Source organism: Vulpes lagopus, chromosome 21 (genome assembly GCF_018345385.1).
Source record: "Vulpes lagopus strain Blue_001 chromosome 21, ASM1834538v1, whole genome shotgun sequence".
Taxonomy (NCBI): Eukaryota; Metazoa; Chordata; class Mammalia; order Carnivora; family Canidae; genus Vulpes; species Vulpes lagopus.
The window spans coordinates 28,043,337-28,069,126 of record NC_054844.1 but is presented as its reverse complement, the minus strand read 5'-3'; the positions used below and the strand labels follow the sequence as shown (position 1 = coordinate 28,069,126).

Genomic DNA, 25,790 nt, shown 5'->3' with positions numbered 1-25,790 from the left:
GGATTTCTTTGTGTTTTATTATGTCATTATAATAACATTAATTGAAATTTACAGGATCAGTGGGCATGACTTTAAAATTGCATTTTGGTTATGTTGCTAGATTTAAAAAATTACCTTCAAATATTAAAGGAACACTAAAATAATTGAAGGGGGGAATATTACATGTTGTTTTAAGATATATACTATATTCCTTTGTACTAAAACTGAGTTTAGTTTATCACATCTGCTATGTTCTAGGTTAGGTTGTTGGGGAATATCAAATTGAATAAGACATAAACTCTGATTTCTGGAACCTACAATCAAGTCTTCTTGGTAGAGAGAAACAGCCATTCAATCACAGTGGCAGATATTAAATAATGGAACAAAATTCAAATGTAACAAACATTATGAAAATGGAAGGGAAGAAGAACTTAAAATATCATTTTCCTAAACTGAATTCCAGGAGAATATTGGGATAAGAATTTATGAAGACAGTTATTAAATGCTTTCTTCTCTATAAGCTGTTAGAATTTTCCTAATGTTATTAAGAGATCATGGGAGCAGGTAAATAGTAGTGTCTTTTTGATGAATTGTAAAACAGGTTTAGGTAGTATTGAGAAAATTGCTCATGGCCACAGTTTTGGGTTTGTAGCCAGATTATTTCAGATTATTTTGATAATACATCCATTTTCTCCACCTGCAACCTTCCACTCTCCTACACAAGCATTACATATCCTCTCCTTAAATCAGATTTGAGTTCGTTACTTCGTGAACTCAAGCTGACTTGAGCGGCAATGGCGGCAGCTCCTGTTTCACATTGTGCGATTTAGGAAGCAGGTGTCCAGCCTTTAAATAGCATTTTGTTAAACCCTGTGGCTGTTGACTTATTCTGTGTTTATCACATACTAATGAAAGATTACCAGATTCTTAAAAACAATTCACTATTCTTCTTCCGGGCAGGCCTCCTTCACCTAAAAGGCTGAATGTGAAATTTTACTGCCATATTCATTATTGTTTTATTTTTGTATCCTTGTTAAACTTGTATGGGTCACTCAGAACAGTGAGATGTTCCAAATTAAAATACAACAAGTATGCTTAAGAATAGTTCTTTCATCTTTTTTTTTTTTTTTTTAAATTTTTTTTTTTTATTTATGATAGTCACAGAGAGAGAGAGAGAGAGGCAGAGACATAGGCAGAGGGAGAAGCAGGCTCCATGCACCGGGAGCCTGATGTGGGATTCGATCCCGGGTCTCCAGGATCACGCCCTGGGCCAAAGGCAAGCGCCAAACCACTGCGCCACCCAGGGATCCCGTTCTTTCATCTTATATGTGAACTTGTATTTTCAATTTGGAGAGACCTTAGAAATTCCCTAGTCCAGTTTTCCAAAATGAGTGTGTGTGTGTGTGTGTGTGTGTGTGTGTGTAGGACAGGCAGTAGTAAAATGAGCAGCAGGATTAGTTTAAAAACAAAACGGTGGGATCCCTGGGTGGCGCAGCGGTTTGGCGCCTGCCTTTGGCCCAGGGCGTGATCCTGGAGACCCAGGATCGAATCCCACGTCAGGCTCCCGGTGCATGGAGCCTGCTTCTCCCTCTGCCTGTGTCTCTGCCTCTCTCTCTGTGTGACTATCATAAATAAATAAAAGAAAAAATTAAAAAGAAAAAAACCAAATAAAGCTGCTATAAATATTTAAAAAAAAATAAAAACAAAACGGTATTTTACCTTTTTTTTTTTTTTACTTTTTTTTTTACCTTTTTGTTTTAATTTTTTTACTCTTTTTTTTTTTTTTAAATTTATTTATTCATGATAGAGAGAGAGAAGAGAGCGGGGCAGAGACACAGGCAGAGGGAGAAGCAGTCCCCATGCCGGGAGCCCTACGTGGGACTCGATCCCGGGACTCCAGGATCAAGCCCCGGGCCAAAGGCAGGCGCTAAACCACTGAGCCACCCAGGGATCCCCTAATTTTTTTACTCGACATTAAACTTATTTTGCATTTCATATAAAGGAGCATGTAAACTTACTGTGATTATCAAAGGAGGCATGGTTTAAAATTGAGAAACACTAATCAAATCCAGCGTCCTTACCTACAGATGAAGAAAACTTAAAGCCTTCAGTAAGTGGCTTTACTAAGGTCATAGATAATTAGAGGCAAAACAAAGACTGGAATCTTTGTCTCCTGACTGCTTGTCCTGTGATTTTGAACTTTGACTATTAAAAGCAAACTTTGAGGAGAATGTTTCCTTAAAAGGAAAAAATCACATGTGTATGAATGCATGTACAAACACTTATTGTATGCAGAATAAAACTAGAAATCTAAACCAGATGCTTATGCATATGCAGTTTTGCTTTAATGGCTTTAAATATATTGACTAATTTTTAAACTGGGAGATTTTTGGATCATTTGAACTTTAAGACAGTACTTTATTTTTTTAATGGTCATTGTTAGCATTTATTGTATATTCTTCCAAATAATACATGCACATATGTCTATTTCTAGGGCTGGTTTTCAGGGATATACAGTGATAAATAAGCATATCAGTTATTTACAACTGGCAGCTGCTCTGGTGGTTTGGTATCCATCCTACCGGTGGCAAAATATGTTGACTATTTAAGATAGTACTTTAGGGTTGAATATTCAAAGAATATGCTCAAAAGCTAAAATGAGCTACTTAGATGAAAAATGTAACCCATGTTGGAATTCAATTTTTTGCTTATTTAAAAAATATTTAGTACAACATATGTTGAAAAATTCAAAAGGTGTGAAAATATAGTAAATTTCACCTTCTCACTTAGCTCCCCAGATCTAATTCTCTGGAGGTAACTCCTCTACAAGGTTTTGTATCCTTCCAGAGATTTTTTTTCCTATTATAATACCTAAGCAAAAAAATGAGTGTGTGTATTTTTATTTTATGAAAAGTATAGTATAAAAAAAAAGTATAGTGTACAGTTTTTATCTGCCAATTTTGAATTTGAATTTGAATAGTGATCCTTCCATATTAGTCACTAAAGTTAAATATTTTTAGTAGTTACATAATATTCCTTTATATCATATGTCAAGTTTATTCAACCAGTCCCTCATTAGTGAACATAATTTAACTGTCCCTCGTTAAATGGAACTTTGGTTGTAACTAAGTGAGTGGCTTTTTACATGTCATTCCCATAGGTAATAATATGTCTAGAGAGCAAATTCCTTGAAGTGGAATTGCTGGATCACAGGATGTATGTATGAATAAGCTTGAAAGGTATTGCTAACTTGGCCAATTTACATTTCCCAAATCAATGGACAGCAGTGTGTCTCTTCCCAGCCACGTACTTTTTGATCATTACCACCAGTCTGATAGGTGAAAAGTGATAATCTGGGGCTTATAATTTGTACTCTTATCATGTATTAGAGTGAACATCTTGTTAAAGGCTTAAGGTCTGTTTATATTTCTTTTTCATAACCTTTGCTTTTTTTTCTGTTGATTTGATTTCATGGGAGAGAACATTATCTTTGTCTGTGATACCATTTGAAAATGATTCCCTCAGTTTTTCACTTATCTTTGCCCCCTACCCTATGCAGATACTAATTTTTGAAATCAAATGGCTCAGTATATTTCTGTTTTCTGTGCTTTTGAGCCATTTTCCATCTTTAGGGTTATACACAACTTCTTTTCATTTCTTCTAGTATTTTTATGGCCCAAGTTTTCACATTGAAATCTTTCATTCATTAAGAACTTGTTTTGGTATAAAATATGAGGTAAGGAGCTAACTTAATTTGTGATTTTATTACAAATTTAACTCCCACTTTTATCTCTAGTTTGGTTATATTTTTCACTTGAAATTTAGAATTGTCAACTTTCCCTGTCAGAAAAGTCCTGTCGTTATTTTTTATTGGGCTAATATTTATAGACTAAGGGTTATCATGATGAATTTTAAACTGAAGACCTAAATTTGTCTTTAGGTTACTCAGCAGTTAGAGAATATCTGTCTACGGATCATTGATCTTGTTTTACAGAAGCATGTAATTGGTAAGTTCAAAGGTAGAGTAAAAAGGTAAACTGATATTTTAAATTTGGTGAACTTAAAGTGCATTTTTAGCCTTTCAAATTCAACAATATGGACAATTTTGAGGAAGAGAAGCTTGCATTCTCTTCTGTTTGGGGATATACTTTCTAGTATTAGATATCTATATTTTTATTTGGGGGAAAATTTAATACATCCAATAAAATTTTGTTTTTAAAGATTTTATTTATTTATTCATGAGAGACACAGAGAGAGGGAGAGGCAGAGATGCAGGCAGAGGGAGAAGCAGGCTCCATGCAGGAAGCCCGATGTAGGACTCAATCCTGGGTATCCAGGATCATGCCCTGAGCTGAAGGCGGCACTAAACCGCTGTACCACCAGGGCTGCCCTAAAAAATTTTTTTTTAAAGATTTTATTTATTCATGAGAGACACAGAAAGAGAGAGGCAGAGACATAGGCAGAGGGAGAAGCAGGCTTCATTGAGGGAGCCTGATGTGGGACTCGATCCTGGGAGTCCAGGATCATGCCCTGAGCTGAAGGCAGACCTTAACTGCTGAACCACCCAGGCATCGCCCATAAAAAATTTTTAGTCTTAGAATTTAAAGCACAGAGAACTTTAGATTTTACATTTTTTATAAATTTTTTTTTTAATTTTTTTTTTATTTATTTATGATAGTCACAGAGAGATAGAGAGAGAGGCAGAGACACAGGCAGAGGGAGAAGCAGGCTCCATGCACCGGGAGCCCGACGTGGGATTCGATCCCGGGTCTCCAGGATCGCGCCCTGGGCCAAAGGCAGGCACCAAACCGCTGCGCCACCCAGGGATCCCTAGATTTTACATTTTTTAAAAGGAAGAACTGGGATGAAGTTCAGGCCAGGTTACTTTAGTCTGGAATTGAAAAATGAGAAATAATAGACCTATGTCCTATCAGAAGTGTGAGATAATTGTTCTGTTATAGTGCCTGACTTCTGAACAGAATGAGTAACTAATAGAATCAGGATGTTACAAACTGATGGGAATTTGTAGAGGAGGCTATTTTTCCATAGTAACCAAGCATTTTGAAGATGGCAGCCCTAAGTCATGTGGCCACGAGGGAGATGTAACCTGTATAGCGTGCAGATGGAAAGGTGGAAGAAAAGCATGTGACTGCTTATGAGCAGTTGTCTCTAAGCGTTTTATCATTCATCCCATTAGTAAAAATGGAGCATGCATTTTTAATATAGGTGAATAATATTTGAATACATATTATAGGCAATATACATGTTACTAAATTACATTTACATCCATAAAAATAGAAATGTAAAAGTATGGGATTAAACTCCTCTCTATAAATGTGTTCTCATACATTATTTTCCTTTCTCAGTGGATTATCTTGTACACTGCCTGGGGTACATACTCTTTCCTTTTGAAATTATTGCTATAAAGCAGTAGTTCTCAAACTTTGCTGTGCATAAGAATCACCTGGAGCTAGTTAAAATGACATTTCTGGACCATAATCCTAGAGATTCTGATAAGCAAAAAAAGAGTTTATTCACTTATATCCTTATTCATGGAAGAAATTGTAACTGAAAATTCTCCATTTAAATTTAAAATAATCTTGGGGTGCCTGGGTGACTCAGTCGGTAAAGTTCTGCCTTCAGCTCAGGTCATGATCTCGGGGTGCTGGGATGGAGCCCTGCATCAGGCTCCCTGCTCACTGGGGAGTCTGCCTCTCTGTCCCTCCATCCTCCCTACTACTTGTTTTTTCTCTCTCTCAAATAAAATCTTTTTTTAAAAAAATAATCTTGAGGGATCCCTGGGTGGCGCAGCGGTTTGGCGCCTGCCTTTGGCCCAGGGCGCGATCTTGGAGACCCGGGATCGAATCCCACATCAGGCTCCCAGTGCATGGAGCCTGCTTCTCCCTCCGCCTGTGTCTCTGCCTCTCTCTCTCTCTCTCTGTGACTATCATAAATAAATAAAAATTAAAAAAAAAATTAAAAAAAAAAAAATCTTGAGGAGTAAGTCGTGAAGTAAGGCGAAGAGAAATAGTTTATACCAATCTTCTAATTTACCTATGATAACTGTTTGATTTGCACACCTGCAATGTCAGGATGTTAAGGGAATGGGTCTATTTTTGGGTGCAGTGGGTAGAGGAGAAAGCCGTGGTTCCAGTTGCCTATCTGATATTCCATCCTTAGCCCTAAGGTGATGGATGATCTTTCTTATGTTTGTAGCTGTAATGTAACGTTAACGGCTGATTTTGAACCAATATTTGGACATACAGGATCTTAGATTAAAAAAAAGATACTTGAGGGATGCCCAGGTGGCTCAGTGGTTGAGCATTTGTCTTTGGCCCAGGGTGTGATCCTGGAGCTCGATCCAGGATTGAGTCCCACATCGGGCTCTCTGCGTGGAGCCTGCTTCTCCCTCTGCCTGTGTCTCTGCCTTTCTCTCTCTGTGTCTCTCATGAATAAATAAATAAAATCTTAAAAAAAAAAAAAAAAAAGAGAGAGAGAGAGATACTTGTTCTTCAAGATGTCATGGGCTAACTCTCTTATTCCAAGACCTCCACCCCAGCAGCCTGACTTAATTTGTGTCCATGGTCTAGTGTCTTTCCATTGTTTCACTTTCCTTTTTTCCCTTGCCTGTTTTCATTGCTAATTTACTCAAAAAATTTAATTTATTATTAGAATCCAGGATTAGCTATGACTGCTTTAACTGCTTTATTGTGCAGGAAGTCAAAGTAAGCACAGCCATCCCACCCTAACAGTCAGTCTTCTTGGTTGAGAATGATTGAAATAATTTTTGGTAAATTCAAGCATAAATGGAACTTAGGAAGATGTATGGTAGCTCACTGAATGTGTGGTAAGGTTGAAGCTGGCTGGAACCAGCAGGATTGTGCCTTAGAAGTGGTCTGCTGAGAAGGCCAGGGCTGCCTTTATCAACACCGGCTCCTGCACTGCTGCCCACCACAGTTCAGACTCTAGTACAGCCACAAAAAATAATCCGCAACAGCTTTGTACCTTCTAGGTTTTTTTTGTTTTTTTTTTAAGATTTTATTTATTCATGAGAGACACAGAGAGCGGGGCGGGGGGCCAGGGCAGAGACACAGGCAGAGGGAGAAGCAAGCTCCATGCAGGCAGCCCGACGTGGGACTCGATCCCGGGTCACCAGGACCACGCCCTGGGCTGAAGGCAGGCGCTAAACCTCTGAGCCACCCGTGCTGCCCTGCACCTTCTAGTTTTTCTGTCAGGTTTCAAAGTCCTGATCTTCACCATCTGAGTGGCTGGGCCGTGCACATATGCTGAAGCTGCCAGGGGATGTGCCAGGAAATATTGGGCCCCTTTTCTGTCTGTAGGCTTTGTGTTAGGAAGAGACATTTGCTCTCCTTTCCTCCTATCCAGTGTGGGGTGGTGAGAAACAGAACTTTCAGATATTTCATATTCAGAGAGTGTTGCTTTTCATGTGATTGTCTTATGTAACAGATTATTTTCCAGTATCTGTGATTTCCATCTTATTTTGCTCTTGGTAAGACAAGTACCTATCTACTAGCTTTTGACTATATTGTTTTAAATAATGTTACAGAGCAGCCTGGGTGGCTCAGTGGTTTAGCGCCTCCTTTAGCTCAGGTTGTGATCCTGGGATCCCAGGATTGAGTCCCATGTTGGGCTCCCTGCATGGAGCCTGCTTCTCTCTCTGCCTGTGTTGTGTCTCTGCCTCTCTCTCTCTCTGTCTCTCATGAATAAATAAATAAAATCTTAAAAAAAAATAATGTTACAGAAAAAGAGTTCAAGCACATCCAGGGTGTATATTAGTTCTTTTTATTTAATTTTTTTTTTGATTTTTTGAGAGAGAGAGTGCACAGTGGAGAGAGGGGTAGAGGGAGGAAGAGAGAGAGAATCTTAAGCAGGTACTGTGTTCATCACAGAGTCCAATGGGGCGCTTGATCTCATGACCTTGAGATTATGACCTGAGCTGAAATCAAGAGTTAGATGCTTAACTCACTGAGCTACCCAGGTACACCTAGTTCCTTTTAAATAAGAGAAAAAAAACCCTTAGAAGTCAAAAGACTTTTGCTCAGTGACATGGTCGGAATTACTTGAAAATTTTGTATTGAGAATTGTGTTTTCTGATTGTGTATTTAGATATGATTTCCTTTTGACAGAGGGTAATAATATATATGCAAATACAAGAGCATTCCCTTTGACTCTTTATACTGGATATAATTGTCTTGTAGCAAATACTGTACAAATTTTACAAGGTTTGTAAATTGACAAAATATGGTCCAGAATATAGTTTGTAAACATATGTGAGGCAGGAAGATATTTTAGCCTAGCTTAATTAAGATTCCCAAAGAATATTAATTATCTGTAAATTACAAATCCTGTGCATGAGAGATATACAACTATCTATTCCTTCTTGTATCCATTTCTAACATAGCTTTAGAAATATAAACTATATTTTATTTGTTACACATTATCAACAATATACATATTTCCAGTATTGTGGGTAAGGTTAGTAGAAATAAATCTTTGCTCTGTTCTATTGGGTAGAGGAAAGATCTTGGTAAGAAATAGAAGGTGGCAAATATTGGTAGCTGAAGATGGGAATGCCGAGAAAGTGGCGCTCAAAATATGTTAGGTATAAGAGGAATGTATGTGAGTGGATAGCCTAAGTCTTCCTCTCTGTGGTCTTTGTGTTTAATTTTTGCTGTTTTCTAGCATTCTAACTAGAGATTTTCTTCATTCTAGAATTCTATGAAGAAATTCTTTCACTGGCATATAGTTTAACCTGCCATGGTATTTCCCCTCAAATGTGGCAGCTGCTAGGTATATTATATGAAGTTTTTCAGCAGGACTGTTTTGAATACTTTACAGGTATGGCTTTTACCATGTAACATTTTTGATTTTCTGTGTCTAGACATTATTTCCTTTGACACCTGATATAAAGACATATATGATTCCACTACTAATCAGAAAATAATTGTTGTTCTTTCCTTTCTGAATAAAGGATGCTGCTATCGGAGCAGTGTTTTACAGCCCTAGAAATACAGGCATCACAAGGGAGACTGTTTCCTATTATATCTTAAATTAGTTTGCAGTCAGAGCATATATCCATAGATTAATTCACTTAATGTTTCCTGAATGCAGTCTATATTCCAAGCACTGTTCTAAGCACAGCAGTATAGCAGTGAACTAACTAGACAGCGCTAGGTCTTTGGGTGCTACCATTCTAGTTGGGAACAGGGAAGGCGAGGAGCATACAGACAAGCAAGAAAATATACAGTATGCAAATGGTGATGACTCCTATGGAGAAAAAGACAAAAATTTGAAACAATTGCTTTAATAAATGATTAGTACTTTAATCTTTCTGATCCACATTTTCTTCGTCTATAGATAGAGCTGATCTGTCATTTTTGTTACTAGCATTTTGTGGTTGTGAGGAAAGATAGTAATGTGTGGGTGCTACAGAAATAGGGTTTCAATGGGAATACTTCCTTTCTACTCTTGCTACTCAAGTGTCATTGGGCTTTTGAATTTTTTTTTCCAGATATGATGCCTCTCCTGCATAATTATGTGACAATAGATACAGATACTTTGTTATCTAATCCAAAGCATTTAGAAATACTTTTTACAATGTGTAGAAAGGTAAGTGTGTCCTAATCAGGTGTTGTAGTGGTTCTTACTAATGTTTGAGCATTTTACTTCAGGACACTCTTTCAGTTTGTCTCTTATACTTGACTTCTGTATCACCTTCAACATGTATTTGCCCTTTTTTTTTTCTAATAGACCTTGGAATTGTAATTTGACAATTTTATATTGCATTGTGCTTAAGAATGTTTGCCACTTTTATTTATTTAAAATTTTTCTTTCTTTCTTTTTTTTTTTTTTTTAAAGATTTTATTTATTTATTCATGAGAGACACACAGAGAGAGGCAGAGACACAGGTAGAGGGAGAAGCAGGCTCCCTGTGGGGATCCTGATCTGGGCTTCCATCCCAGAGCCTTGGGGTCATGCCCTGAGCCGAAGACAGAGGCTCAACCACTGAGCACCCGGTGTCCCTCTTTATTTTTTATTTTTTTAAAGATTTATTCATCTATTTGAGAGAGTTGTGTGCCGGGATGGGGAGGGGCAGAGGGAGAGGAAGAGAGAGCATCTCTAGCAGACCCCCTGCTGAGAGAGGAGCCAGACATTGGGCTTGATTCCATGACCCTGAGATCATGACTTGAGCCAAAATCAAGAGTTGGAGGCTTAACTGACTGAGCCACCCAGGTGGCCCTTATTTATATTTTTTTAAAGATTTATTTTATTTTATTTTTTATTTTATTTTATTTGAGAGAGAGAGAGAGAGAAGAGGGGGAGGGACAGAGGGAGAGAGAGAATCCCAAGCAGACTCCACGCTGAGCTTGTACCCTAACTTGACCACAAGATCATGATCTGAGCCAAAACCAAGAGTCAGACACTCAACTGACTGAACCATCCAATGCACTCCTGATGTTTGCCACTTACATAGCTGTGTACTTTATGATGTTTAGGGTAAATAATTTTGTGTTTCTTTTTCTTTAAAAAATGCAAACTTACTACTTGATTAAAGTTCTAAAAGTAACCCTAAAAACAAAAAAGCAAAGTGCTAAGAAAATTAGCCACAGTTTGTTAATCACTGATTTTTTAAAGTTGAATGTGTATATTGGAACCTACTAGATATATATGTTTTGAATATAAGTAACATAAGACAAAAGAATTGGAATAGTTGGAAAAATGGCATCATTTAGCTCAGTACAGGATGATTTGTTAGCCATTTACTGGCTACTGTTATATTTACATACAAATATGATTGTCTGTGTTGTCTTTGTCACAGGATAGATTTTGCCCTCTATTGGTTATATCTGGAATCATTGATGAGTATAGAATAATGTTTTCCTTCTCCTTTAGGTGAATATTTATATATACATAAATATAAAATTGTATTGCATAGAGCTCCCAGATACTTAAGTTTGGCCTTGGGAATAAAATACCTAGTGTACAACGTATTTTCCTCACTAGAAGAAATATGTACCAAGATGTTAAGAGCTCTGAACTGATAATCAGCACATCTGATTGGGGTCTCAGTTCACTTGTAAAGAGCCTGGGAGATTTTGGGAGGTCGTGAAGTTCCATCACATATAAACTGAAGGAGTAGAATCATGATTTTTAAAGATCCATTTAGCTCTGTAATAACCTAGCTTATTAAATCATAATCACTTGGCAGTCTTCAGTATTCTAAGTTGTAGAGATAGTCGCTAGTGAGGATAAGGGGAAGAGAAAACAGCAAGCAGAAGACATAACAGTCCTACACCCATTTGTATAGCTGCTCTGTGTTATAGCAGCTGGGATAAAAGTGATGTTCACAGTGATGTCCTTAGACTTACCAAGTGGTTAAAATATATGTTGTATTCTTGTTTTTTTAGTAATAGCTAATACTGAAGTCATACTGTATATGAGGTATTTCCTAAGTACTTTTTACATATTAACTTATTTTATCTCTACAATATTATGAGGAAAGTATCACCTTTTAGTAAAGAGGAGACTGAGGCACACTTTTTTGTGTCATGCTTGAGTCACATAGTTTTAAGTCACAGAGCTAGTCTGTGTTGGAGCCATATTTGAAGCTAGGTAGTCTGGCTCCAGAGCCCATTTTTTAAATTACTGAAATATATTTTGTTTCTTCTTCTGGAGGTGGGGACCAAAACCAACCACCACCACCAACAACAACAAAAAAAAACCCTGGGTGTAAATGCAATCTGGGGCAAAGGGAGTGATTGTTTTGTTTTGTTTTTCTGTATTCTGCAGCCCTACCATGTTACATATATTATTATACTCTTTATGTAGTACTGTATATATATAGTAAGACACAGAGGTTAATTAGCTTTTTTAAAAACACTGATAATAAGTGACAGAGCTGGAATTTGAACTAAGGCATTCTGTTTCCAGAGTCCATTCACGTTTAGAATCTAGATGTGTAGGGGGATCCCTGGGTGGCGCAGCGGTTTGGCGCCTGCCTTTGGCCCAGGGCGCGATCCTGGAGACCCAGGATCAAATCCCACATCAGGCTCCCGGTGCATGGAGCCTGCTTCCCCCTCTACCTATGTCTCTGCCTCTCTCTCTCTCTGTGACTATCATAAATAAATTAAAAAAAAAAATAGATGTGTATACATTGCCCTAAGAGGTAGAATTTAAAAATTTCTGTAAATAGGGTTGATTGCTGGCTTTACCAGCTATAGCTTGCAGTTCAGCTCACTGATCCATTTTTTTTCCGTTTCCAAAATTTTATAACTGTCTACTTTTTTCCTTTTCTCTTAGTGGATTTATGTCTCTAAAATCTCTTTACTGTCATTTTAATGGTCTTTTGGGAAGTAATAAAATTAAATGAGAATGTTCAGTCTATCTTCTTTATCCAGAATTTCTTTTTAATTCAGTTTTCTTAAATTGTATTTGTATTTGTCTAGGAAATTATCCAATTCATCTGAGTTTTCAAATATATAAGGAATATAATATTCTCCATAGTATTCACTTATTTTAATCTCTTCTTTATCTGTATTTGTCTTCATTTCTAATATTTTTAAAATTTTGATCTCTTTTTAAGAATAATTTTGACAAAAGTCTGCTTTATTGTCTTTATTCAATGAGGCTGTCTTTTGTCTCTCTTTGTTACCTCTTTTTGGCTGTATTTTTAATTTCTGTCTCTTCTTTATTCTTTAGATTGTCTTTTTTTTTTTTTAGATTAAGTCTGTTCTTTTTCTTACAGCTTATTTGAACTCATTAATTTTTCCGTATTTTCTAATTTCTAATATGATTATGTCTCTATGAATCTCTCTTCTCAAACCTTATGAGGCAATTATATTCCAAATTTTATGTACAAACACATGCATTGTAGAATTATTTATAATAGTGAAAATACAGAATTGTCAAAAGAGGCATGGCCTGGTAAACTGTTATATTTATGTACTGTAATATTTATAGTCCTAAATGGTTATAACATCCATGGAAAATATAGTTAAAAGTCCATATGGAGAAATTAAAAGGTATATGATATTAAATTATGGTTATTAGAAAAAAATGAACTCAAACAGAAAACTACAGGGTTTGTTTCATTGTTTAAACAGAAGGTTTTAAAAATTTTTGATTTCACTTTCTTGCTTTGTTGCCTTTAAAGGGAGGCTTCATTTATCTGGAGAGTTAACTCCTATAGCTTACTTTATTAATCCAAATTTATATAGGTGAATTATTACTCCTTATAAGAAATTAGAGTAGATAAAGAAGATAGATGGAGTTTATATTGACCTTCCTTCTTTGGGTAGGCAAGGTAAACTTGCAAAGCTATGATTTTTTTTTTTTAAAGATTTTAATTACTAATTCATGAGAGACACAGGGAGAGGCAGAAAGAGAGGCAGAGACAGGAGAAGCAGGTTCCAGGCAAGGATCCCAATATGGGACTTCATCTTGGGACTCTAGGATCACGCCCTGAGCTGAAGGTAGACACTCAACTGCTGAGCCACCCAGGTGTCCCTGATTATTATTTTTTTTTAAAGATTTTATTTATTTGAGAGAAAGAGAAAGCACTAGCAGGAGGAGGGGCAGAAGGAGAGAGAGAGAGAGAGAGAGAGAGAGAGAGAGAGAAGCAGACTCCCTGCTGTGCAGGGAGCCTGCCATTGGGGCTCAATCCCAGGACCCTGGGATCATGACCTGAGCCAAAGGCAGATGCTCAACTGACTGAGCCACCCAGGCACCCCAAAACCCCATGATTCTAATGCCTAAATTTTCATGAGATATTTGCTTCATGTGGACTCAGTGAAATGCTATGTAGTCCCATTCACTGCTGAGCTAAGTTGTAATTATTGTAGGTACTCTGTGGCGATGCAGGAGAAGATGCAGAATGTCATGCAGCCAAACTTCTTGAAGTCATCATTCTTCAATGCAAAGGAAAGGGAATTGATCAGGTAATACATGTATAGAAAGTCTGTACTTAATGCTTATATTGAAAATTTACATGCTTGAATGACATTTATATTATGATGGAAAATTAAAAAGGTAGCCTTTTGTTTGTGCTTGCTGGTACAAATCCTATTGAAATGACAAAGAAAGATGAGAAAGAAATAAACAGGAAAATATATAATAATTTAAGAGGCTATCAAGCAAATCATGAAGGAGATAAATATGTAAATTCTAGTCACTTGGTTTTCCAGAGATTTGCATTTTCCCTTTGTTTTTGTGGATTCTATTGAAATATTTTCAGATGTTGTCTTTTAACCATAATTGAAGGTACTGTGCAAAAAGAGAAAGTTTGTTTTACTGATTTAAAAGCACTGTAAATTTTCAACAAAGATTAATTTGATATAATACCGGTATGATAGTAACTGAGGAAAAGTGTTCAAATAAAATTGTGTTGTCTTTTTTTCTTTCAATTCTGTAACTTTTTCTCCATGTATTTTTTGGTAACAGCTTTATTGAGCTATAATTCACATACCATATAATTCACTCCTTTAAGTGTATATACTTCAGTGGGTTTTAATATATTCACAGAATCATGCAACTATTACTACAGTCAGTATTAGAACATTCCCTCCCTACGGCCCAAAGAACTCTATACCCATTAGTAATTACTTATTTCCCCTTAAAACTCACCCCCCAGCCTAGGCAACCATTAATCTACTTTCTTATTTTAGAGATTTGCCTATTCTGGACATTTTATATAAATGGAATCATGTGGTCCTTTGTGAATGAGTTTTCTTAGTATGATGCTTTATTTTTTTTTAAAGATTATTTATTTATTCATGAGACACAGAGAGAGAGAGAGACAGACAGAGACATAGGCAGAGGGAGAAGCAGACTCCTTGCAGGGAGCCTGATGCAGGACTCAAACCCTGGACTCTGAGATCACGCCCTGAGCTGAAGGCAGATGCTCTCAACTGCTGAGCCACCCAGGCGTCCCTAGCATGATGTTTTAAAGGTTCATCCATGTGGTAGTATGTATACTATTACTTCATTTCTTTTTATTGCTAAATATTCCATTGTGTGGATAGATCACATTTATTTTAGCTATTCATAAGTTGATAGATGTTTGGATTATTTCTTTTTCTTTTCCTTTTTTTTTTTTTTTTTTTTTTAAGTAAGCTCCTTGCCTGACGTGGGGCTTGAACTCATGACTCTGGAATCAAGAGTGGCATACTCTGCCAATGAAATCAGCCAGGTGCCCCTGATTATTTCCTCTTTTTGGCTATTATGAATAATGTTATGAATATTTGTATGCAAATATTTGTGTGGACTTTTTTTTGTTTTAATGTCTATATTGCCTACTTGTGTATCTACTCTGGCTTTCATATGGTTGCTGTTTGGATGGTATCTTTTTTCATGTTTTTACTTTCGAGGTATTTGTATTTTTGTCTTTTTCCCCTTTTTAAAAAAAGATTTATTTGACAGAGTGTGTGCAGCAGGGAGGGGCAGAGGGAGAGGGAGAGAGGAAAAATCTCAAGTGGATTCCATGCTGAGTGTGGGGCCTGACATTGGGCTTGATCCCACATCCATGAGACCACCATCTGAGTGAAATCAAGAATTGGATGCCCAACTGACTGAGCTACCCCAGTGTCCCAAGCTGTTTATATTTTTAAATCTAAAGCATGTTTCCTGTAGATAGCATATAGTTGAATCTTGATTTTTTTTTTTATCCAATTTGACATTCTCTCCTTTTTCATTAATCTATTAATATTTAATGTTGTTATGCATGGATTTAGTCTGTCATTTTAAAAATTTTGTCTCATTTTTTTGTCCCCTTATTTTACTGCTTTCTTTTGAAATAAGTAAATATTTTCTAATGTCACATTTTAATTTCTTTAATATTTTTTTTCACTATTTAAAAAATTTACTTAGTGGTTGTTCTAGGGCTTACTATAATACATCTTTATCAGAATCTACTTCAGATAGGCAGCCCAGGTGGCTCAGCAGTTTAGTGCCGCCTTCAGCCCAGGGCCTGATCCTGGAGACCCGGAATTGAAATATTACTTTTATATATGTTATAAGCCTAATAATACACAGTTTATAATTTTTTTGTAATTTTATGTGTTAAGCTAAGAAAGGTAAAAGCAAGTATATATTTATAGAGTTTGTCAAATCCTTCTAATCTACCATTTCTCAATTCTTTTCATTTGTTCCTTTGGATTAGAATTCCCATCTGATATCATTTACTTATGCTTCTATCTCCTTTGTATTGTTAATGTTGAATATATTATATTTCTATATTTTATAGTCCCAACAATACACTCTTAAGATGTTATTTTATGCAGTTGCTTTTTCTTTTTCTTTTTTGAAGATTTTATTTATTTATTCATGAAAGACACAGAGACAGAGAGAGGCAGAGACACACACAGGCAGAGGGAGAAGCAGGCTCCATGCAGGGAGCCTGATGTGGGACTCGATCCTCGGACTCCAGGATCACGCCCTGGGCCAAAGGCAGGTGCTAAACCACTGAACCACCCAGGGATCCCTGCTTTTTCTTTTTCTTTTTCTTTTTCTTTTTTTTTCTTTTCTTTTCTTTTCTTTTCTTTTCTTTTCTTTTCTTTTCTTTTCTTTTCTTTTCTTTTCTCTTCTTTTCTTTTCTTTTCTTCTTTCTTTCTTTCTTTCTTTCTTTCTTTCTTTCTTTCTTTCTTTCTTTCTTTCTTTCTTTCTTTTATTGCAGTTGCTTTTTAAGACGGTTAAGAAAGTCAGAGAAATAGTGTTTTTCTATTTTTGAAAATTACATAATTACCTTTACTGCTGCTTGAGCGTATGTATGTATGTGTGCATGCGTGTGTCTGTGTCTTTGTCTTTGAATTGCCTTCTGGGTCATTTGCTTTCAGTTTGAAATTCCTTTAGTATTTCTTATAAGGTAGGTCCTATAGCAATGAAATCTCTGGTTTTGTTTTCTGAGAATGTTTTTATTTTCAGTTTTGAAAGACAGTTTTTACTAAAATCTTGGTTGACAGTTTTTTTCTTTTAGCAATTTGAAAACCATTATTAATCTTACTAGCATTCCCTATACTTGGCAATGATATATGTTTTTTTTTTTTTTTGTGCTGCTGTATTTTCTATTTATCTTTTACCATTTTTACTATGAGATGTGTTTGTGTTTTTCTTATTTGGAATTTGTTGACTTTCTTGGATGTATGGATTGTTTATTGTCACATTTGGAAAGTTTCCAGCCATTATTTTTTCAAATATCTTTCCTTCTTGTTCTTTCTTCTCTTCCTCTGATGCTCCTATACACATCTGTTGGTGTGCTTAATGGTGTTCCCCATTTCTCTGAGGCTCTGATCGTTCTTCTTCTCTCTGGTCTTTGGATTGTATATTCTTTTTCAGTCTATCTTCAGGTTTGTTGATTCTCTCTTCTGCCAATTCAGATCTGTTGTTGAGCACCTGCAGTGAATTTTTCATTTTGTTTATAGTACTTTTTTTTTTTAAAGGTAGGCTGTATACCCAACATGAGTTTGAACTCATAAGCCTGAGATTAAGAGTTGAAGGCCCTACTGGCTAAGCCAGCCAGGCACCCCTATAGTGCTTTTTGACTCTAGAATTTCCATTTGATTCTTTTTTATAATTTGTATGCCCTAATAGATATTTTATATTTGATGGACATGGTCATCATAGCTTTCTCTACTTTAAAAATGATTTCCATTATTCTTTAAACATTTATAATGGCTGTTTTGAAGTTTTCAAAGTCTGTGTTTGAGTTTGTTCTGACCCCAGGAGGACTCTTCATGACCATCTCTTTCCTTGCTTTTCTCATGGGAACTGCTAGCTTATGGTTTATCTTTTTATTTTAATTAGAAGGAACCACCAGCCTCTTCTTATATGCTTACCACCAAATTCTCCATTATATTTGAAAGTGACCCTCCAGCCTCCTTTTTGTATCAATAAAGTTTTAGATGTATTTTGGAAAGCTTATTTTCTCCTTCAGTGAGTAGTGTTTTAGGTGATGATAAAGTAAGGAGGTAGTAGAACATAGGATTTGAGTGTGAATAGAGAAAGGTTTAGTTCTGTTGACTGGCTTTTGGAAAGTCCTGAGCAATAAAATCTAATAATGCCAGAAAGGTATAGAATAAATCCATGCCAAAGAGTTTAGAATCTCTCCTGTAAGCCAGAAACGGGTAAGGTATGACCTGTGAGCCAAATCCAACGTGAACTGTATGTATAGCCTAGGAATGAAGAATAGTTTTTACATTTTTGAAGGGACGTTTTTTGAAGGATGTTAAAAAGAAGTATGTAACAGAGACTCCATGTAGCCTGCAAAGTTGAAAATATTAGTAAGAAGTGTAAAAAAATTTTTATATTTATTTATTTATATTTTAAGATTTTATTTATTCATGAGAGACATCCAGAGAGAAGCAGAGACATAGGCAGAGGGAGAAGCAGGCTCCTCACAGGGAGCCTGATGCAGGACTCAATCCCCCCAACACAGGATCACAACCTGAGCCAAAGGCAGACACTCAACCACTGAGCCACCCAGGCATCCCCCCAGTTTTTATTTATCTAGAGATCAAGAAAACATGAAGAGGAGGAGGGGCAGAGGGAGAGGGAGAGAATCTCAAGCAGGCTCCACACCCAGCATGTAAGTTGACGTGGAGCTCCATCTCATGACCCTGAGATCATGACCTGAATCAAAATCAAGAGTTGGTTGCTTATTGACTGAGCTACCCAGGCACCCCAAATTGAAAGTATTAATAAATATTTACTAACCCTTGCCATAAGCAATTGAACAGCAAATCTATTGAGCAGAGAAATAACTTGATCAAAGATAGGGACTTAGAATGAAGAGTCTGCTGGCAGTATTCTTTTTTTTTTTTTTTTTAAGATTTTATTTATTCATGAGAGACAGAGAGAGGGGCAGAGAGAGGGGCAGAGTTACAGGCAGAGGGAGAAGCAGGCTCCTCCCAGAGAGCCTGATGTGGGACTTGATCCCCGGACCTGGGTTCACACCCTGAGCCAAAGGCAGACGCCCAACCACTAAGCCACCCAGGCGTCCCTGCTAGCAGTATCCTTAATCTAAACAGGTCTGCTGCATGTACTGGGCTATGAAGATGAGCAAGGAGGCTATTAGCTAATTGAAGTCTGAGGATACTGGTTTTGCTCAAGGCCAATAGCATTGGGAATAGGAGGCTAGAACAAGATTTACAGTGGGGACCATTGAAAACATTGCACAGAAAACACCTGAAAAAAACAAATTGTTAGATGAGGAGGGCAGGGGAAAGCCCAAGAGCATAGATTTACTGTAGAAAGTCATAAAGATGACTTTTCCCACAAATACAGAGAGTATAGATACCAGTAGATAGGAATAGAGTGATATTACTCAAACTGTAACCATCTAATGGTATTAGTAGGTGTTCAATACAAAAAGCATTCAGTGGTCAAGTAAGTCTGGGAAATACTGGATAAAACAAAGTTCAACATATTTCATTATTGCTTGACTTCTAGTGCCTTTATCTGAAAATGTGTCAAAGAGGATGTTAGTATATGTGTATTCCAAATTAATTTAACTCTGGAATGTTTTTGTTTTCCAAACCCAAGGAACATCTGTTGATTGTTGTGAAAGTGCTCTTTGGATAATGATGATATAGAGATGTCTTGAGGTAGAAAGAAGAGGTGTAGAAGCTTAAATCCAATAGCTTTATCTTCTCAGCAAAGTAAGAAAAGTTGTAGAGTGTGGAAAATGTTGAAATTTCAGTTTGGAGGAGTCTAATATATAGTAAAGAGTTGAATAAAAGAATTGCTTTTATTAAAAACAGAACTATGATCCAGCAATTACGTTACTAGGTATTTATACCAAAATACTAATTCAAAGGGATACATGCATCCCAATGTTTATAGCAGCATTATCAACAACAGCCAAATTATGGAAAGAGCCCAAATGTCTATTAACTGGTGAGTAGATAAAGAAGATACGGTATATATATGGTGGACTACTACTTAGCAATAAAAAAGAATGAAATCTTGCCATTTGCAATGATACGGGTGGAGCTCGAGAGTATTATGCTAAGCAAAATAAGTCAGAGAAAGAAACATACCATGTTTTCACTCATGTGGAATTTAAGAAACCAAACAAACATGGAAGTAGGGTGCAAAATAAAGGAGAGGCAAACCAAGAAAGAGACTCTTAACTGTAGAGAACAAACTGATGGTTGGTTACCAGAAGGGAAGTGGGTGGGGGATGGGAGAAATAAGTGATGAGGATTAAGAAGGGCATTTGTGATGAACACTGGGTATTGTATGTAAGTGTTGGATTATGAAATTCTACACCTGAAAATAAAAAATTAAAAAAAAGAAAGAAAACTAGCTCTTAGCTGGATGGACCCATTTTAAGTTAACAAGTGAGAATTTCTGGGTTTCTACTCCTAAAACTGGGTTGCAGAAGGCTTAGAAAGTTGGTGTTCAAGAATCTCTTTGTCAGAAAGTTAGGGTCACTACAGAACCTTTACCGTTAGGGAGGTTAGGTTACAGTTAGAGTGCACTCTGGTAGAATTGAAGGACTGTGTTGCTTGCGATTACATTCCTCTGTATTTCCTGTAATTTGGGAGTTAGGTCTAGAAATTTGTTTATAGATTCATTTGCTATTCTTTTGGCAAGAATACCTCATAGATGGTGGTTTGTATTTCTACCAGGAGGCACAGAATGTCCAGTCGTCTTGGGATGTTAGTGCTGTTGGTGGGGATTATCGTGTCATTCCCTTTTCATGTATTAGCTGAAATATTTATACAAAGAGAAAATTTTTTTCCCATCTATTATCAGGTTACTCCGAGGAACAGTTAGAGTATGACTATTTACGATGATTCAAGATAATCAGTTTGTTTCCTAACATTCTCCAAAGATGACCAGGGAGGTGTTTTTCTTTTTGTTTTTTAAAATATAATTATGAACTTACAGATTCAAATTTTTTTTATGTGTTTCAGTGTATTTCAGTGTTTTTGTACTTTTTTGGATAAATACCCAGTAGTGCAAGTACTGGATCATAGGGAGGTTCTGTTTTTAACTTTTTGAGGAACCTTCATGTTTTCCACAGTGACTGCACAAATTTTGCATTCCCACCAACATTGTAAGAGGGTTCCACCTTTTCCCATAGTAATATTTTTTAATGTCGCCTATATCCTCTGTGCATTGTGCTGTCTGAATGCTCTTTATCAGAATTGAGAAGAAATCAGTAGGGTTAGTCAAATTAGTCATCTCTTTATAAAATATCAATCTTAAAACTACCGTTTATAGTTATGTTTTGATTTTATGTATCCTTGTAAACAAGGCTAAATCTGCTGCTCCTAATATATTTGTTGTTTGGACTAAAGGTATTAAATTCAACTCTTAAATTTCTACACAAAACTTAGTTCTTAGTTCTTTCAAAAATTTTATTTATATTCAAGTTAGTTCACATAGAGTGTATAATATAGTGCATGATTAGTTTCAGGGGTAAAATTTAGTGATCAGTTGCGTACAATGCCCAGTGCTCATTCCATCACATGCTCTCCTTAATGCCCATCACCCAGTTACCCCATCCTCCCACCCCCTTCCCTGAAGTGCCCCTCAGATAAAACTTTTCTCATAGACCATTTTCTAGAGCAGTTACAGATTCACAGCAGAATTGAGGAGAAGGTACAGAGATTTCCTCTATACAAGAAATCTCTACAGTCTTCTGTTATCACCATCTGCACCAGGGTGGTACAGTGGTTGTAGTGGATGATGTACCTACACTGGCAGTGCATCATTTCACCCAGAGCCCATGGTTTACTCTAGGGGTCTCTCTCGGTGTGGTCTGTTTTATGGGTTTGGACAGGTATAAATGACATGTACCCACCATTCCAGTAACTTACTGGGTGTCTTCACTGCCATCAGACTCCTCTGTGCTTTGCCTAGTCTTCCAATTCTCCCCTGAAGCCTGAATTTTTAAAATTTAATTTTAAAATGAGCTTATATTAAAACCTCGGAAGTTAATTTTATGCAGGTCATGTCAGCCCGTCCCTTTCAGTGAAAATAACTGTTAGGAAATACTTGTAATGAAAGCACTACATCAGTACTGTAGAATTGGAATCAGATGCCTTCATTTTCACATGCGAAGTCCATCATTTTTTCTTCGATCTTTTATTATGCTAACAGGAATTTTATTGAGATAATTTTGATGAGTAGCAGGTTAGTTTCAGGTATATAACATAATGATTTGATATTTATATATGTTGTGAACTGACCACAGTAAGTCTAGTTAACATCCAGTACCATACATAGTCACAAATATTTTTTTTTTTTTTAGTCACAAATATTTTTATTTGTGATAAGTTTTAATATCTACTTAGCAGATGCCAGATATGCAATACAGCATTCTAAAGTGTGGTCACCATGCCTTGTATTACATCCTATGACTTACTTAGGAATTTTCTTTCTCAAGAGAAATTTTGATCACATCATAATTTTCAGTCCCGTTCAGTTTAACAAAGAGAAATTTCGACCTTGTCATTTTACCTTAAACATTGAAGTGGCTGAGTCTACATTTGGCTTATTGCCATCATTTGAGTGTGGACTCTCGTGGGACAGTCTTCAACCAACTGTAATCTGCACTCAGAGAGGAGACTCCCTCATGCTGCCCTCGGACCTCTTTCTGGCCATATGATCTCTAGGTCTTATGAGATTATGAATTTGTTGAATAACTCGAAAAACAATTCAAGCAAAGGTTTAATCATCATTAACAGTATCTTATTGATGACACTCTCTACCAACATGCTGCTTTCTATAAAAGGTACCTGGTTTTTATGTGTATGGATGACTCTCTTTTTCATTTTTTCCTTCAGTGCATTCCACTCTTTGTTCAACTTGTTTTGGAGAGATTAACCCGAGGAGTCAAAACTAGTGAGCTCCGTACCATGTGTCTTCAGGTTGCAATTGCTGCCTTGTACTACAACCCTGATTTGCTGCTACATACTTTAGAACAAATTCAGTTGCCTCACAACCCGGGACCTATAACTGTACAGTTTATAAATCAGTGGATGAATGATACAGATTGTTTTCTTGGGTATGTGTCTTTTGGATTTTACTCTACATTTCTGTTTCTGGAAAGTTGACTTTCAAAGGTATATAATGGCTTATAGAACGATGATTTTCGGGACGCCTGGGTAGCTTCTTAGGTTGAATGTCTGCCTTTGGCTCAGGTCATGATCCCAGGGTCCTGGTCCCTTGTTCAATGGGGAGCCTGCTTCTCACTCTGCCTGCCCTCCTCCTTGTGCTCTCTTTCAGTCAAATAAAATCTTTAAAAAATGATTTTCATTTTTAAGAATTATATTTAGTGTATTGTTTACATAATTTTTAGAGAATTACGAATATATTTCAGGAGTATAACCTGGAAAGAATGCAGGCTTGGAAAATTAGATATAGCCTGTCCCTACTCGTTTTTGACTAATATGATAGCATTACTAAGCAAAAAAAATTAAGTGTCCATTGGGTTCCATGACTATTAAGTGTTTATGGGAATTGTGGTCAAGTTTCTAAGGAAAATTGCCAGTTCGGTAAAGATGTGTTGTCCCAGGATATTGAACTCTGTCCACCTAAGGGGAGCTTGTTCTTAAATGTGAGGTCAGGGAGAAGGATTATTCGTTGTTAGCTCAGGTGCTGTGCTGGTGGGAGAGTTTGTCTTTATGTGAAGCACTCCTGGTTTTCGAACTTAGGCAAAGTGAGATGCCAAGTAGCAGGTACATGCCCACCTTAAGAGACTCAACACCTATTCATGATTGTGTTATGCTAGAATTTCAGCTCTGACGATGGCTTACTGGGAGGGTTATACCAAATATAGTCATCTTCTCGTTCTTAATAAACAACTTAGAAGAAACAGAAAAAATTATATAATGTATACTGGTCAAACTTTTTTCCTTCAGAATCATATTTCCCTTATCCTGTGTTAAAGCAGAGAACATTTGATGGATTTAGCTAGAGCCATCAAGTTAAGCCTGCTTATTACATACTGAATTTCTGAAGAGCTTTTGACAGGCACTTGGGGTTAGTGTACAGAATATGTGCTAAGAAACCTTATAGACTAATCTAATGCAGAAGGCAGAGTCTAAATTTTTCCTTTTCCTCATGGGGTAGGAATTTCATGCTGTCAAGTATAGGTATTCTTGCTTTAATAGAACTTGTTATGCCAAGCCCCAGATCTAGCACTAATATCAATCATAAATTGATATTATAACAAGATTTACCATATTAATCACGACTTCTGTAGCTCTTTGATGATGATAATTGGTCTATAAAACTTGATTTATGTAAGGATTTCATATGATACAAAATAAGGGATATCTCTGTATAGTTCTATTCACTGAACCCTAAAATATACCTTGGCCATTTTTTCTTGTAGTTTCTTCAATTGTCATCATTTCTCATGAACACTTTTTTTTCCTTTGTACTTTGTAGGCATCATGACCGGAAGATGTGTATAATAGGACTGAGTATCCTTTTGGAGTTGCAAAATCGACCTCCTGCAGTAGATGCTGTGGTGGGACAGATTGTGCCCTCAATTCTTTTCCTTTTCCTTGGCCTGAAGCAGGTCTGTGCTACCAGACAACTGGTGAACCGCGAAGATCGCTCAAAAGCAGAGAAGGCTGATATGGAAGAAAATGGTAAGGTCTTCTAATTGTAATGAATGCTAGAATTTGATTTTGATTTGAGCATGATTTTTTTTTTTTTTAATTTTAGTCTATTTAGAGTCATTAAACAGTTACAGACTTTGGCTTGTTGCACATTTAACAAATATTTTGGGGTGGCTTTACATATCATGTGATATAAATTTAGATTTGTTCATTTTTTGACTTTTTTAAAGATTTTATTTATTTGGGGCAGCCCCGGTGGTGCAGTGGTTTAGCGCCGCCTGCAGCCCGGGGTGTGATCCTGGAGACCCAGGATCGAGTCCCATGTCGGGCTTCCTACATAGAGCCTGCTTCTCCTTCTGCCTGTGTCTCTGCCTCTCTCTCGCTCTCTCTGAATAAATAAATAAATAAAATCTTTTTTTTTTTAAAGAGATTTTATTTATTTATTCATCAGAGACACAGAAAGAGAGGCAGAGACATAGGCAGAGGGAGGAGAAGCAGGCTCCATGCAAGGAGCCCGATGTGGGACTTGATCCTGGGGATGTGAGACTTGATCCTGGGAATCCGGGATCATGCCCTGAGCCAAAGGCAAATGCTCAACCACTGAGCCACCCACGTGTCCCATTTTTGGACTTTTTTTTTTTTTTTTTATTGGAGTTCAGTTTGCCAACATATAGCATAACACCCAGTGCTCATCCCATCAAGTGCCCCCCTGAGTGCCCGCCAACCAGTCACCCCCACCCCCAACCCACCTCCCTTTCCACCACCCCTTGTTTGTTTCCCAGAGTTAGGAGTCTCTCATGTTCTGTCTCCCTTACTGTTATTTCCCACTCATTTTTTCTCCTTTCCCCTTTATTCCCTTTCACTATTTTTTATATTCCCTAAATGAATGAGACCATATAATGTTTGTCCTTCTCCGATTGACTTATTTCACTCAGCATAATACCCTCCAGTTCCATCCACGTCGAAGCAAATGGTGGGTATTTGTCGTTTCTGATGGCTGAGTAATATTCCATTGTATGCGTAGACCACATCTTCTTTATCCGTTTCTCTTTTGATGGACACCGAGGCTCCTTCCACAGTTTGGCTATTGTGGACATTGCTGCTAGAAACATCGGGGTGCAGGTGTCCCGGCGTTTCACTGCATCTGTATCTTTGGGGTAAATCCCCAGCAGTGCAATTGCTGGGTCATAGGGCAGTTCTATTTTTAACTCTTTG

The 25,790-nt window shown here is 36.9% G+C and overlaps 1 protein-coding gene across 3 annotated transcripts in view; it reads left to right on the top strand.

Moving 5' to 3' along the window:
* The window catches only part of IPO8 (importin 8), a 70,693-nt gene that overhangs the window by 36,791 nt on the left and 8,112 nt on the right, over positions 1–25,790 (top strand). For all 3 annotated transcript variants that reach the window (XM_041735885.1, XM_041735886.1, XM_041735887.1), the window contains 6 exons: positions 3,920–3,986; positions 8,713–8,838; positions 9,512–9,609; positions 13,842–13,937; positions 22,791–23,011; positions 24,400–24,605. In XM_041735885.1, coding sequence (XP_041591819.1) covers positions 3,920–3,986; positions 8,713–8,838; positions 9,512–9,609; positions 13,842–13,937; positions 22,791–23,011; positions 24,400–24,605 — 814 coding nt within the window. The remainder of the gene's footprint in view (positions 1–3,919; positions 3,987–8,712; positions 8,839–9,511; positions 9,610–13,841; positions 13,938–22,790; positions 23,012–24,399; positions 24,606–25,790) is intronic.